This window comes from Embiotoca jacksoni, unplaced genomic scaffold (assembly GCF_022577435.1).
Source record: "Embiotoca jacksoni isolate LCO1_2020_lvr unplaced genomic scaffold, fEmbJac1.0.p SCAF_23, whole genome shotgun sequence".
NCBI classification, from domain to species: domain Eukaryota; kingdom Metazoa; phylum Chordata; class Actinopteri; family Embiotocidae; genus Embiotoca; species Embiotoca jacksoni.
The window spans coordinates 3,265,683-3,282,500 of NW_027185374.1; the positions used below are offsets into that span (position 1 = coordinate 3,265,683).

The window sequence follows — 16,818 nt, forward strand, 5'->3', positions numbered from 1 at the left end:
TCAGCTCACACTGGAAGGGATTTTGACACATAGTCAGACATACCGAGTGAAGACATCAGACTTTATTCGAGACTCAGCTGAAGAACTGGATAATCGCCATGAGAAAGGATATCCACAACGTCTTAAAAATAGAACAAATGAAAATCAAACTTCATCTTAAAAACCAGAGAGTAAGTCACACATTAAAACCCTGTATTTAGTTGCCATAGAGACTGTAATCAATTAATCAACTAACTGGATAATTGACCACTCATTTAAATTGGCTATCAAAAGCACACTGGCATAACATTTTCTGATTTTAGCCTCTCAAATGTGAGAACATGTTGCTTTTCTTCTGTTTTATCTCATCGTAAATTCATCATCATTCAGTTTATTATTGTTGATCATACACGAATGCTATTTGGCCAAATTTAAATGGGCCCAGAAGTTCTGCTCTGCTCTTTTTTGATTGAATTTAAACAGTGGAATTTGACTTTGACTCTGTTTTCCTAAGAAGCATTCTGTGAAACAGCCTATCCACACACACACACACACACACACACACACACACACACACACACACACACACACACACACACACACACGCACGCACACGCGCGCGTGCACACACACACACACAATGATGTCCCTACCTCTTTACAAAACCCAACAATCCATTGGAGTCTGTACAAGTTCCTTCTGTTCTCAAACCAAAAGCCTTAAAGCCAACAGATGCTTTTTCGTCATCATTGCCAGTTATCACTCTTAGCTGCCTCTGATAAGACTTTACTTTCTGACCCAGATGTTAAAGAGTTCAATTTAACAGATGCACCAGAAGAGCGGACTGGGAGGTGGAGGGATGAGTGAGCCTGGAAAATACCTTCAGGCTTGAGAGAGACGAGACGTAATATGCCTTTTTTTTCAGCCTGGTGTTGTTTCTGAAGCGGCGTTAGTGCAGTAAGGAGCTCAGCGTCTAAAGAGGCTTTGGTATAGGCGGAAAGATGGGCCATATTACAACGAGGCTAGAAGCCTGCTTGATTAATGGGCCAGGATAATCACCTCATCAAATCACTCTCACTTATTAAATCTTGTTTAATATCGTAATGAGGGCCCTCCCGAGCTGCCCTGGTAAATTCCCCTTCTCTCTCCAGCTCTCCAGTGCTCTTGCTTTTCCTCTTCTGCCTTCACGCTTCAACAGGAAGACCTTAGATGCCAAGTTCCCCTCTGTCCTTGTCTGTTTCTCTTCCTTTAGTTGTCTTTTACTTCCTCGTTTTCTCCCCTTGCCGTTGCTCTGCTCCTTAACTCACAGGAAAAAGTGAGGTATGTATGTCTCCTCTTTCCCATATGTCCCGGAATTTGTGTCTTAGTTTTTAGACGACACGGCTACAGTACAGCGCACATAATTTCGGACGGTGGAATTGCTATATCCACAGCTTCAGTCTATTAATTTCATCTCCCTTATTTATGATGGAAGATGTGCCAGATTGTATGATCATAAATCACTGTACGTGTGGGTCAGGACCTGCTTGAAGAGTGATGCCACTTCCCAAGGCTTTGGTACACTTGAGTTTATGGAAACCCTTCAGGTGAGGTAATAGCTCTCCTGTCTCCTTCTGCATGATTTGTGATCTATGTCTGTAGTATCACGACATTCCCGGGGTTACTTCTGCGTGTGCATTTATGTGCGTGAGCTTTCTGGAATGGGTTTGCTTCTCCTTCACTTGACCTCCGGGCTAGATGATGTGCCTCAGAAGAAAACAACATGCCATTGTCTTATTTATGGTCTTCCATGTGTCACCGTACAATCTTGGTGGCACAGCTGTCACTGTGTGTTTCTTCTAAGGAAAGAACAAATATCTCTCCTTCCCTCTTTCACCCTGTGCCTCTCTCTTGTGAATTATATCCACCCCTTTCCACCACTCTCATCTCAAAGTTGGACCCAATCCTTTGTCATCTTGGAAGGCCGGCCGGCAACAACTGGCTCAAGGTGACCAGTTCAGGCTTGAGAGAGAGGTTAGGGCTGCATCTTCCCCCCCCCCCCCTCCCCCCTCCCCCCTCCCCGAGTGCCTCCCATTTTTTTTCTTTATTGTTGGGGAGCAGCTGTCATGTACCTGGACCCCATGAGTGGCGCCTATGCAGGGTATCTTGGCAGCCAGGCTCCCTCGGCTTTGGATACCAAAGTGAATCAATTCTTAAAGATGACTGTCTGTGCGCCGTGTCACATGGACAGGCCCAGAGTGAAGGGCTTAGGGGGCTCTGGAGCTGGAATGCTCTTTGATGGAGGGGCTGGAGAATGAGGAGGGAGGGGAGGAAAGGAAAATATGGGGGGGTATGGTCCTATTGTTGTGCCAAGGAATGCCCTTGACGGAGATAGAGGGGTATTGTTTTTATGACCGTGAACTCTTGGACTTGAAGACTTACAGGTGAAGAACCCACAAGAGTGATGGACATCTCTGCATCCCGGCTGCTTTCATAAATGCCTCGAAAAGCGTGGCAGTCAGTTCCTCCTTTCTGCTGTTAACTGCGCGCTGAAAGTTGCTCTCGGACACGGCATGTGCGAGCAGCTTAGCGTCGAGCAGCCATGTGAACGTGTAAAGGTTGGCCAATTATTTGGTGGCTGATATAGCCCTTCTGTCATAATACCCACTGAACCAAACTCATTCTGAGCAGAGATTGACAACAGCTGAGTAGGACGTTGATGACCTACCTGGATCACAAGCCTAACCTGCCTAATGTCCGCTGAGAAACCTGAGAAAGTGAAGATCATAAAGGATGACAAAAAGAGATTGGCACATAAGCTAACTTCCCTCCCACAATCTCACTCTTTCTCTTTTCTTTCTTCTTACACCCCTTTGGAAAACAATACCCTTTGGACCACCCCCTCCCTACCTTTCTACCTTGGAAAACGCAGGTTTATTAATAGTTCAGAGCGGGGTGCTTGGGGCAAGCTGTACGAGAAGGTTAAGGATGAGGCAGGTTTGCAATCTGGGCTCGGCAGCCATAGCAGCAGCAGCAGCAGTAGCAGTAGCGCTGTCTTTTTTGGAGAAAGAGCCTCATGGTCATCCTGTGTCCGTATCCATTTCATGACAAATGAAATACCACAGACCCCGGCCAGAAACAATGGCTTGTTTGGCTGGCCGGAGGCCGTGATGGTGAAGCAGAGTGTTGTGTGTGTGTGTGTGTGTGTGTGTGTGTGTGTGTGTGTGTGTGTGTGTGTGTGTGTGTGTGTGTGTGTGTGTGTGTGTGTGTGTGGGAGGGGGGGGGGAGGAGGCTAAGACTGGCTTCCAACCCATGCAGCTGTCCCGGTTGTCACTCCTTGTCTTAAGGCTCACTCCTGGCTCAACGCTCCAGCCCATGGATCAAGGGGATGTGTGTCGGCGTGTGTGTATGTGTGTGTGTGTGTGTGTGTGTGTGTGTGTGTGTGTGTGTGTATGTGTGTACGTGTGTATGTGAGTGCACCACGAGCCCCGAGAGATACTATGAGGCGATTCTCGGTACTCAGCAGCGTCTGAAAAACGGCTCCAGACACAAAAGGCAAGTTGAACGGTGTTAAGACCCCTTCGGTATGGAGCAGACCTCAGGCATGAGGTCATCAGCCTTGGTTTAGCAGCCTTTGTCCTGCTGCCTGATTGACAGGAGGGGTGACTACCAAAGACAATTGTGGGATCTGTTACAGCTACGGATATCGCAATCAGAATACAGCAGATCGCCAAATAAAAACATTTATGATGATTCACCAAATTCAGCCCGGAAACAAAAAACATTTCAAAACCAGCGCATGGTGCAAATGGGATAAAAAAAAAAGAAAAGAAAAGAGTCAACATACCAATACATTGTGACATTTAAGCTTGTTAATGGTTTTGCACCTCTACTCTCTGGGCCTCACCTTAATATGAATTATAACGTCTGTGAATCTTTTAATCTGTGTTGATAACAGGTGATAAACTTTAATACGCAGCTAATATTCCACAAGCACGCCTATGTGTGTGTATTACAAAGAAAAAGACAAATCTCTCTCTGCCTCCCTCTCTCTCTCTCTCTCTCTCTCTCTCTCTCTCTCTCTCTCTCTCCCCCTTATGTCTCAGAGATTAGCCTTTGCTCAAACACCTCCTGTTCATCTAAGTAATTAAAACATTAGAATTACTGGATTATAAACTGCTTTCCATTTAATCCAGCACTCGATGCTCCCGTCATCTTGCCAAATGGGTCAAAAGGAAATATAATGGGCCTCTGTGATTTCTGATTCAGGGATCTGGAAGAGGCAAAGGATGCCAATAATGGCTATTAAAAGAGATGTGTGTTTGTGTGTGTGTGTGTGTGTGTGTGTGTGTGTGTGTGTGTGTGTGTGTGTGTGTGTGTGTGTGTGTGTGTGTGTGTATGTGAGTGAATGAGTGAGTGAGAGTGTGTGAGAGTGTGTTGTGTGTGAGAGAGAGAGCGAGAGAGAGAACGAGAGAACGAGCGAGCGAGCCCAGACTGGCTTTGCCCTGAGTGCCATCTGTCTTGGACCCACTAGACCCAGTTTAGACTGGAAGAAGCCAAACCAGTTCAGTTTCTATCTCTACCCCCAATGCACAGTTATGTGTACACACACACACACACACACACACACACACACACACACACACACACACACACACACACACACACACACACACACACACATTCCCTGTGACCTCTTCTTTCTCTTGAATAAAAAGCATATTTTTTTTGGAAAAAACATGTAAAGCACCTGAACTCCTTTCATCTTTCTAACAGGTGTTTGCCCTTGGGGCCCCTATTGCACTTTCAAGGCCTCAATGGGTGTCCTGATATCATTTATAAATCATTTTTTCTATTGTCTACCTTTAACACATGTTCTCACCTGCTCACATTCACAAACCTCCGCTTTCATTCAGTTTTAAGGAAAGTTCCTCCCCAGTCACTTTGCCACCTCTGACATTTCTTGGCAGTCAGAATGAAGGTGTGCTGTGGGGATTCACAGCTGCTGCCTTCTCACCTACACTGTCTATACTAATTTGGAGTATCCGTATGTGCTTGGCATGTTTTCTACGTGTACATGTATCTGAGTTTACCTTCCTGCAGGTTTTTTTTTGTGGGTATGGAAGCATGTGAGCAGTGTCCCCTGCAGCGTGTTTCCTGTCAGTGTGCGAGTGTGTTTGTGTGTGTGTGTGCACGTGTTCTTTAGAGTTTGTGTTTGTTTTCCTCGCAACAAGGGGTCCAAGTTGACACAGTGACAGTTCCTCGCAGAGCGACAGAGGGGCCCTGCCATCCAACAACAGAGGCTTTGTCGCTCTGCTCCTCTTGGCTTGTTATGGACTTCCTTCTCTCTCTCTCTCTCTCTCTCTCTCTCTCTCTCTCTCTCTCTCTCTCTCTCTCTCTCTCTCTCGCTTTCTCTGGCTTTCTCTCCCTTTTTCAGTGAGCCCATTTTCTTGTCTGAAGTCTTAATTTGGGGCGCTGGCCAGTGGGGAGAGGAGAGAGATGGGGACCAAGGGAGGGAAGAACAGGGGGGAGAAGAGGTGCGGAGTGGTGATGGCTTCAGACGGACGGCCCTTTGTTCCTTCTTTCCCAGGCTCCTCTCTTGAGCCTCCGAGGCTCCAGTTGCGTTGGAGCCTTCCAGGGAGAGAGAGCGAGAGAGGGAGGAAAAGGAGGGCACAATGATCTGTCCAACTGGAATCTTCCAATTCCACAAATGTACACACACATGCACGAGATATGTTGAGAGAGAGAGAGAGAGAGAGAGAGAGAGAAGGGGGTAGAAAAGAAATCGCAATGTATAAAAAGAGGACAAAGAATAAAAAGAACAAAAAGAAGAAAGAAAAGAATAAGAACAGGATGAGGGACGTATCATAAATTGACTAGCAATGAGTGTAAGCTGCACATACTAACCACTAGGTGTCCCCATCACTGATGCCAAATGTGGGCAACCCAGAGTTAATCCCACAGTGTGCCAGCGGCTTTGGAGCAAACCAGTGTGTTGCCCCATCCGCAATAGATGAAATCCAGTGTTAAATTACTAACACATGCAGAGTGAATCCATCAATCTGTGCAATGTGCTAATCTGTTTTTATGCTTTTTGATTGAACCTGAATAATTTGTTGTGTGTGTGTGAATCCTTTAATTCTAGCTGCCATAATAGAATAAATGCACTGATGAGCAAATAAAGGATACGCACACATGCATACAGATTTCCATCCCCTTTGTATAAAACGTATTGTGCTGTTTTAGTTTCAAGCCCACAGTCATTTTGCAGGAGTAGGTGTCAAAACGGTTCAAACGTTGGACAGCTCATTTTGGTCGTTGGTAGGAGGATTCGCGCACAGAGAAATCGAAATGAGGTCCCGAGTCCTTGCGTTTCTTCGTCACAAAGGTTCCCCAGCATGGAGAGTTACGTCAGCTCCTCTGTGTGGTGATATTTACCTGAAAGTGTTCTGTTTGTTGTTGGGTTGGCGTGCTGTAAATCTCCCACTGCCGCCGAGCTGTAAAATACGCTTTTAAGTTAAATGTGTGATGAACGCTTCAAGTAAAACTTTCCAACTAAAAAAAGAAAAGCACCCTTAAATGGAAAATGTTCTTGAACCTGAGCGTATGATAACAAGTGACCACGAAGGGAGGAGGGACTTGGAGAGGGACCTTGGGGACCGTGTCAACGTTTTGTGTGCCGGAGCAGGGACAAACATTGGGCAAACATTGGGAAAGGCTGGCAGCCTTTGAGATAGTGGGCCGTTGATCTAAGACTGAGGAGCTGCGGTCCACTATCTCCTGTGTGATACAGCAACCAAGGTCTTGCTGACAGACAGAACAAACATGGATACCTGAAGACAATGACCTTTGAACCCTCAGTGGGGAGAGGTGGGGAAAAAAAACAGGAAGTGGTGAAAGTGACTCCTGTGACTTCTTCCCTGCAGGCCAAGAATGAATGAGGTGGAATGATTGTAAGAACACGGGTCATTGTACATAAAATGCACACACACATTGTTCAAGAGTGGGAAGCACAGATGTGGTGTGTGTGTGTGTGTGTGTGTGTGTGTGTGTGTGTGTGTGAGAGTGTGATGGAGGAAACGAGAGAGTGAGTCTTCAGATGTAGCGACAGATGGTATTTGATTACAGAGCAGACGGTCGGTGTTGTACAAAGATGCTGTCTCAGCCCAACCTAAGGAGCTGTAGCCTCCGGTTAAGGCAAGCGGAGGGAGGCGGGCGGAGGACGAGAGGGAAAAGGAACACGGGAAAGAGAGAGAGAGAGAGAGAGAAAAAAAAAGAATAAAAGCAAGCAAGACACAAAAGAAGCAACTCCAAAAATGAGCATCAAAGCAAAAAGAATAAAAAGCAGTCAGGCAGAACAAAAGGAAGAAAAGGAGCAGAGCAATGGGCAGGCGTGGTGGAAAGCACAACACAGGTCATGGTAAGAAAACAGCAAAATGACGCAGAGAGAACACACCATGCCTTTTTTTTTTTTTTTTTAAATAGTCTTGTGTTTTTCTTAAATGACTCCCGAACTCACCAGCAAATAACATGACCGGGAGCATTTTTAAATATACAGGCATATATTGAGAATTTTCTATTAAATAATATTTTGCAACATATTCTTATGCTGTGGACAATTATTGTTGATAGCATATACTAATCATTTTAGAATCAAGTTTGTTGATGGGTTTCACAAAAATAATTTTGTAAACCGTATATTTTAACTTTGTAGTAGTTTGTTCCACAACACACATAATGTATTGGTTAAAACACAGATTAGCTGATTAATTGAGAAATAATTATTTAGCCTTAATTTGGGCACTTTTAGAAAAAAAAGGCCTTCTTGAAGGTAAAGTTTAGATGCATTTCTTTATCGTAAATAACATTTAACATAATTTATCAGAATTTTAGATTTTTGGTTGAATAAAATAAGCATCAAGAACACATCTCTCTTGGCCGTGAGAAATAGTCACAGGCCTTTCTCACTGGTTTTTGACATTGTACAAGAAAAGTGATTAATAGAGAAAATAATTGTCGATCGATAATTAATGAAAAATATTTGCTGGTTCTTAGCTCTAGTTAGAACAAACCCATTTTCCGAGAGCTTTGTCTTTCTGCCATTTTCTCAAACTTTTATAAGCATCTCGTTACTTGTTTTTATTTACTAAATCTTTGAAACATCACGTAATTCATTTCTACAACCTTTTTGGAGGAGGATTTCTTTCATCACCTCTAATGTTGTGGTTTGATAGCATTATTTCATTGTGAGTACGTGTGTGTGTGTCCCAGTGCAACAAAATAGTTGTATTTAGCCTGATAAGGAGGCATCTGCAATCGTCTGTAGCGAAAGTAGGAGGATGATGCTCTACAGTCAAACGTCTCATTACCGCATTGATTTAGTCAGAGAGCAGAGGAGCACTGATTCACTCCAACATGAAAGAGGAACAAAACAGTAAATAGTTTAAGATACCAAGAGAATACCATTTCTTTATACAATACAAAATCACTTCCTCTAATGCGCTGCATCTCGCCACACACCTGAACACACACACTCATTGGAACTGTGTATGAGTTGATATGTAAAAAAAAAAAAAAAAAAAGCACAAACAGCCGACCTTTTTCACTCTCTTTTTCATTTTTATTTCAATTTTTTAATCATTTTGCACAAGCTTGCATATATACTGCACATACATTCAGTTCATAGAGGGTGAAGGCACGAAAGGCAATTTGACTACTGGTTGTTGTTGGGCTGGGCCAAAGCAATACAGGGGAAAATAAATCTTAAGAGAAAATACAAAACTGCTTCAAACTAGTTTCAGCTTTCTAGTCCACCCTCTGCCCTGTCAAACATAACAACCTTTTATTTTTTTTTTTTTATTTTTTTTTTCAAGCTGTCCAGTTCCATTTAGCTGCCAAGATCTTCAGTCATCATTTCTGTCGATCGAACGCTAGATTACTGATTTTTTTTAAATTCACTTTTAAGTAAATGAGGATTACATTTTTTAAGTTTCTTTTACTTATTCAAATGCAGTACAGCCTTCCCTGTTTGAAAAAATTAAAATAAAACAACATCAAATAAATTAAGATAAATTAAACCAATAAATTACACAAAATCTGCAAGACAAAGAGACACCAATAACAGAAAAAAAAGCAGCCATGTCATGAGTTTTATTTTACAACCTGTGTAACTATTCAGACTGTATTTGAAACATGGCTGTTCCAGTTGGAATTACTGCACTAGAAGTGAATAATAATGTCATACAAAAAGCATAGACGAAAACACTATTTACATAACATATTGCTAAGTTATACAAAGGCAGTATTTATCACTGTAAGTCCACATCATTGATATTTACAGTAAAAGAGGAGCAATGTAATAATAATAAAAAAAGGAATTACTACTGAAAGCATCGAGAAACAAAAACCTCTTTCAAACAGATCAGAGGAAATTATCGCAACACACACTCACACACACCAAACACATGTTGCCAACGCTTAATGAGAATCATTTACATGTCAGGATGGTACTCCCAGGGGTGGAGGAGGGGCCACAGTGTTGAGAATTGTGTCACTCACTGGTTCACAGGTTCTCATAATCGGTCTTTTCTCTCACACAGACACACACTCATAAACAGTACATCACACACACATAATGCAAAGCATACAGAAATTCCACAAAAGTCCAAACTTTTCCCCCAACTGTTTAAACCCGGTAAAAAAAAAAAAAGAGGGTATAAATCACTTTTTTTTTTTTTCAGTCTGCAGTCTCTTATCTTTTTTTTTTTTTTTTTTTTTTTTTTTTTTTTTTACTGTTACTGTACAACATGCTCCCCTTCCATGGCACTATAATCTCCTGATGACAATGATTTCCTGTCTTTCTCCCGGGTCAAATCTAGAGCTACGTTGGCGGCAGTCTGCCCTTGTTTTTGGATGAGACGGTGACCACAGACTGCCACCGGGCCACTAAGTGACATCATCATTACCCCACCGCTAGTCTAATGCATCGCTCTGTCCGAAAAATTAAAGAAATGGATGCTGGTGCAAATTCAAGGGCACTGCCGATGGGAAACAGACTCCCGTTAAAGGCATGGCAGGGGTAGAAAATAAAAATAAGAACAACCAAAAAAACACTCTTCTCTGTGGGTTTTTTGGAAAAGTGGTTTTGAGTCCAGGCGGAGAGTGTGGGTCACGTTTCTTTTTAGTTTTTTTTAACCACTCTTGTCCCTCTCTCTAGCACGCTTACTGATAATACAAAAAAAACAAAAACTGTACAGCTATTCTTTGTTTCATCCTGACAGTATTTACAGTAGCAACAACAATATTTCATACTCTGAAAATGTATTCCAAGTTTATTTTTCTGATCTCAAGAAGACAGCCATTCAGCACAATATACAAAAAGGTAAAGAAACCAAAAGAAAAACTGGTCACAAAACCTGCAAAAAACCTACCACTATTGCTCCTAATCTACCAACAACTCACTTATTCAGAATACAGATTTAAACAAAACTGTCACTAAAAATACCCTCAAGATTTCTTTTATGAAACAGTTTCTAACAGTGCTTTTCAAAGAACTTCCACTACTGTATATATTTTTCCCATAGATTTATATGTTACAATTATTAAAAAAGGCTATATATGTATTTCAATAATATTGTCCTAAAAATCAAACGACCCCCAGAAAAGGAAAACTTGACAAAAATATTTTCAACAAGGTATTAAGGTCTTCCTAATCCCTTTTTTTTTTTTTTTTTTTTTTTTTTTTTTTTTTTGCACATAAGTCTTCATTATCCTGAATTAATCTTTTTAGGCCCAGGAACTCTTTAACTTTAGGGGGGAGTTGCTGGAAAGGGGAGGGTGGGGAACGATAATAATCTGCGCATCAGATAAAAGTGTCCTCTCCTTTCTCCTTTGTCTGTGGTGGTTTAGAGCCCTTGGCTGGTGCTTTGAGACTCTGAGACATGCAGGGCCTGGCCCATCCTTCAGTGAGAAATGTGTCCGGCTTGCTCTCTCAGGGCTCCGGATCTTAAGAAGAACATTGTTCGGGGAGGAGGAGGAGAAGGGGCGACATAATGAAGGGAGTAGCTCTCCGTCTTTCTCTGCCTCCTTTTGTCAGGCGCTTTGTCTCGCTTAGACGAGTCAGCAGGTTAAGCAACCTGCCCCTTTTGATCTTTTGTGACACACACACAGACACACTATAAGCTAATGTCGCCAAGTTGGGATCAACAGCTCGCTCGCACGCACCGTAGAAAGTATTCAAGTCCACTCGTTGCTTCAAACTTACCTCATCAAAACAGCAGCAAATACTAACTGCTTCTTAAAAGTCTTAAAAGCCTGAGAGGGTGGATGAAAGTAAAAAAAACAAAACAAAAAAAACACTACTATACATGTACGGCTCAAATGGAAAATCTGGGATTAGAATCTCAGGTAAATGTGAGAGGAATGCCGTTTAACAATCGGGGCACAGTGGCTTCAACAGAATCACACTTTGGGTATTAAAAGCTGCCAGTGTGGGACGGCAGGACAGAGCGGAGGGTTTCAGGTGCGTGCTGCTCCTTGCTCTGTGCCTTTGTCCCCTGCTCTTTGTAGTGCTGAGAGCGCCTCCATCTACCCCTGGAGTGAGTGCTCACCTCCGACCTCGTATTGTTGCATTGAGAGAGGAGCTAGATCACTCACAGGCAGGTGAACATGGAGGGAAGGAGCAGTGTTGGTGTGTGTGTGTGTGTGTGTGTGTGTGTGTGTGTGTGTGTGTGTGTGTGTGTGTGTGTGTGTGTGTGTGTGTGTGTGTGTGTTTTGTTGTTTGTTGGGAAAGCTCCACGTGAAGCAGAATTAATGAACGGCTGTGTTTCAGCTTATATACACTTCTTTCTTTGCCCTCCTTGAATGATCTTCCTCTTCGTGATGTTACTATTCGTATGTATTCAATTCTCTACTGTTTCAGCGACACTGTACTTTAGATTGCCTCCATATTCTGATATATTCAAGTATCAACTGCTATTGAAGTAACTATATAAAGTAATTTACACCATGTATAGGCTAATCACAATAAAAGCCTGCTGTGTAAACAGGCTGACTTCATTTCACACAAGCTCTTCAGTGGACAGTGCTATAAAAAAAGACAAAGAACTTCAGTAATTATTGTGTTTGTACACTAATCCTGAACAGATCAAAATTTTGTTGATAGATGAACAAGTGCAGTTTCGGTGGAGCTGCTATGGAAATATGGAATTAAAAGCCACACTTCTTCTGATTACCTCTATATTTCAGAATTATTTACTTCATGTGTGTTTTTTTTCCCGGCATTACTACTGGACCGATCGTTTGTAGAGTGAGACTAGAGAAGCCCCCCCTCTGATGGCCCTTGATTAAATCTGAAATCCAGCAGCCCCAACCACCAAAAGACAAACAAAACAAAACCAAAGTCCGCTTCAGTGATGGACAAACTAAATTAAGTGCGTGAGGTGGAGGATGGGAAATGGAAGGTGGGGTGGGGGGTGGTAAATTATTTCAGAATCTAAAATCTGTCGTAATAATATTAATATCAATAATTTATTTTTTTCTGCAACGGCATCAAGGGACAAACAAATCTTGAAGTGCCAATCTTCAGCAAGCAGTAATGACAAATAATAATCATAAACAACAACAATAAGAATAGTAATCAAAATAATAATGTACACCCAATAAACACAATGCCCTACTTGCAGGGAAAACACACTTCAAAAAAATGGTAGAGCTCAGTAGCAATTTGAAACCGGTCTAAGTCCCTCAGACCAGAACCACAAGTCCAGTTTTAGTCCAGTCAGTAACCTCACTAGGCCTCGTTTTTGTGTGCATGTGTGTGTGAGACTGTTCTGTGAGGGACATCTGCTGTAGCACAGTCTATTGGGCACCCACTTTGCACTAAGCGGGGACAGTTCATTTGGGTGCCCCCTTGGATGTGGGGGACACCCGTGGGTGCCACGAGTAAAGTCTTTAGGTAACCCAGCCTATGTTCTTAGTAGTGTAAATGGGAACTCGGGAACTTCTTCCACACACTGAGGAAAAGGCCAAGCAGATGAGGGTTCACACGGTCCAAAATAACACCCAATAAGATTAGAGTCTCTTCAATTCAGAATCATTGAAAAACAAAACATAGAATAACCATCATAATATAAGAACAACAACAACACAATAGCTAGGTCATTTAGGAACTGCCACAGAGGCGTCAGTTTGGGAATGCTACTCCATAACTTTCATACATTAAAAAAAAAAGAAAATCAAAATTAAAGATGGAGAAAAGAAAAAAAAGAGAATATCATTTTTGAAATTCTATGAAATCAGAAAAAAAAAAAAGAAAAAAAAAGCGCAAAGCGGTGAGCGAAGAGGAGAAGGAGGAGAGATTTACTCATGTAGAAGCTCTTGGAGACAGTTAGGGGACTTGAAGATCTCGGGGACCTCGCTGTCCAGTTTGCAGATGACCTTGTAAATGGCCTTCTTCCAGGACGGGTCCACATCTTTGCCGGCCACGATGGCATTGAAAAACTCTCTCAGTGTGATCTCGGCCACCTCCAGGAAGCGTTCAGGGACCTTCGTGGACACAGAAAGGAAGGAAAGGGTTAATCATCAAGACATGTTTTTCTTTGAACAAACAGTATTCCACTTCCTCCTTATCACTTGAGACACCTTGTTGTGAATTACAAGAAGCTGCTGTTTGATTGCAAGGTTTTCTTTTGATCACATCTTTTATATCTTTTAAGATAAAAACTCATCTCCCAGATAATTTAGGAACATTAGAGGTTTCATTTTGTAGCTTCCGGTTTAGATCCAAGCCCTTAAAGCGCTCCAACCTTTTGTCTGCTGCAAAAACATCAATGAGACTTGACTTAATATCCAAAAAACCCAAACCAGCACCTAAAATAACTCCTACTTCACAGTGATGTTACATTAACAGTCTGTAGTGGTTCCTTTGCATTTTACTTAACACTGTCTGCTCCTCACTTGTAGAATATTTTCATATTTTCAAAGTGGATGTAAAACCATAAATCTCCCGTCTATCTAGTATCCACTTCCACAAACGCAGGTTGAGCTGTCGGCTTGAGAAATTCTTGTGAATTTTCAGGTTTCTCACACCTCCCACTTCCCTCCCGGCAACATGGCGAGCGTGACATGTTTATGAGTCCCACCGTAAATCTGTGACCCAAACAAGAGAGCGGAGCCGACTGAAGAGCAGCAGAGAGGTGCTGGCGAAAGAGGAAGTACTAAATGCTTTGGGAACGGGGAGACACGCCGCCTCTTTAGTGTCCCTGACAGCAGCGCTCACCGACACCATGGAGATGATTAGTCTGGCAAAGATCTGTGACACCTTCCCCCAAGCCAACACTCTGTCACACACACACACACACACACACACACACACACACACACACACACACACACACACACACACACACACACACACGTTTATGCAGGCGTGAGCACACACACCAGCGCACACACCTCCTTGTGCCAAGGAGATGACACATCCTGTACTGTGACAGAGCTCTACATAAAGCTCGCTGCACACACACACACACACACACACACACACACACACACACACACACACACACACACCAACCATCTACCCGGTGTATTTGGCTGAGTCTCTTTCCTTGACTCAAAGCTCCAGGGCTACGCAGCCTTCAGGGGTCACCTGCTTGGATAATGCTGACTGTCTCCCTGCCCGCCTCCCTTGATGCTCACACACACAAACACATATTGTCACACACACATATACACGGCAGCAGCAGCAGCAGCAGCAGCAGCAGCAGCAGCGGCGGCAGCAGCAGCAGCAGCAGCAGCAGCTTGCCCAAATGCCTGACAGTGCGCACTCCGGCTCCTCTCCTCCAGTGTCCTGCAGATACTCATCAGGAGTGTCAGGACACAGCAAGGTTAGTGGCCAGCGTAACACACACACACACACACACACACACACACACACACACACACACACACACACACACACACACACACACACACACACACAATCAAACACACACATACAGAGCCAGGCCTCTACTTACACACACATACACCCTTATACACACATGGGACAGCCACCCGCCCCCCTCGGGGTGATGAATGGAGGCTAAGATGCCTGTGTGTCTGGTGTGTGTGCATATCTCTGTCCACTGCTCGGAGTGAAAAGGTGAGTCGTGAATAAGGAGCTTGTACACTGTGTGTCAGGGAGGGAAAAATAAACACAAGCTAACCCAATTCCCCAAATATTGAATTCCCGTCCGGTGGGATAGAAGTGGATATAATTCATTGTTTGGGGCCGCTTGTCGTTTCTGAAATACTGGCACAATGACCCCTGAGTGAGGGCAACTCCGTGTGTACGGGTGGTACAGTAAGTGTGTGTGTTCCTGCACGGGCACACGCTTCTCCCCAAAGACCTGGCTAACGGGCCAGCGCAGCGCCCTGGCCGTTGGATGCAGGGAGTGCCGCATTACTAAGAATATTCCTGCATGGAATTTCTCCTGACGTTTTGACTATAAAAGGACAGCAAAACGCTGACTGCAAGGAGAAAGCAATGTCAAGGAGAAAAGGGTATTGGTATTTCAGATCCTCTTGACTGAGAGAGCGAAAGAGAGAGAGAACAGGAGGGAGGGAGAGAGAGAGAGATGGCAAGAGAAGGAGGGGCTGAGAAGAGTCTAAGGAGAGAGAGGGAGCAGCAGAACAGAGGGAGTTATTCCTGTCCCGCAAGCCTTTGTTTTGCCAGTACATGTGAGTTGTGTATGTGAGCGAGGAGCCTCCTGACCAGCAGTGAGCCTTAACTGTTCGGCCCCCCCCCTCCCTCCCCTCCCTCCCCACCCGTCCTCCCTCGTCCCATTCAGTCCCCCCCCCCCCCCATCACTCCCCCTCCTCTTCATCTCTCTCTCTGTGTCTCTCTAGGGTCAGCTGTTGGGCCTTTGTTCCAGAGGCATTGTGGGGGATTATCCAGTGTGGCCGTTCATTTGCTGGGCTGTCTGGTAAATGGGGCCAATCGCGTGGCTCACAATCCTTCATACATATTTCATAGGGCTTTTTAACAACTTCTCAGCAGAGCCCAAAATTAAAGGACAGATGTACAAAGAGGGGAGGAGAGAGGGACAGGCGGAGAGTGGCAGCGAAATGGTCGAGAGGGGAAGGATGGAGAGTTGTGTGCCTGGAAAAGGCAAGCAAGGTGCTGGAGAGTGCATCCATGCTATCCAGGCTAAATCTGAAAATGCGCCGCCTCTTTTTCGTATTAATCTTTGGTCCAAATGCAGTTTTCAAGGATTCAATAATCTGAAAAAGTGAAAACAGAACAATCGCAAAACAATGACGTAAAGAAACTTTCCAGTTCCTTCTTTGCATCACTGATTTGGACGGCGCAAGACAGACTGAGGACAGAAGTGTGTGTGTGTGGCAGGGGTTTGAGAAAAAAAAAAAAAATACTCCATAAAGCTTTGATGAAAAGGGATATTACAGTTTGTCTCAGGCTGTGTAACACAATATGAAAAGAGGAAGACAGGGAGGGAAAGAATCAGCGAAGGAGATAAAGCTGCGTTTCCCTAACCTTTGCATTGTGTTGTGTTGTATAAATACCAATTAAGTGGTAGAAAGGATGAAAGACAGAAGAAAAGAAAGAGGCTGATAGCAATGAGGCGGTTAATCACTCTTTTTCACTGACTCCCCCCCCCCCTCTCCCTTGCAACTCTGTCCCCCATTCTCTCCATCTCTCTCTCTCCTGACAGGTTGCTTTGAGACAGAAGGATAAGCTCTTTTTCAGAGAGAGGGAATCGGATTTCCTGCTTTTTGATGAGATAATAAAATATGACTGAGGACAATAGGAGCCTGTGGACGGCTGCTGGGAGCTATTCACTCCAGCAGCAGCCCCCG

The 16,818-nt window shown here is 43.7% G+C and overlaps 1 protein-coding gene across 3 annotated transcripts in view; it reads right to left on the bottom strand.

Moving 5' to 3' along the window:
• Positions 1 to 9,709: 9,709 nt before the first annotated feature.
• prox1a (prospero homeobox 1a) overlaps positions 9,710 to 16,818 on the bottom strand; it is a 32,373-nt gene continuing 25,264 nt past the window's right edge. For all 3 annotated transcript variants that reach the window (XM_069158267.1, XM_069158268.1, XM_069158269.1), the window contains exon 5: positions 9,710 to 13,503. In XM_069158267.1, the coding sequence (XP_069014368.1) occupies positions 13,318 to 13,503 (186 nt within the window). In that variant the 3' untranslated portion in view covers positions 9,710 to 13,317. The remainder of the gene's footprint in view (positions 13,504 to 16,818) is intronic.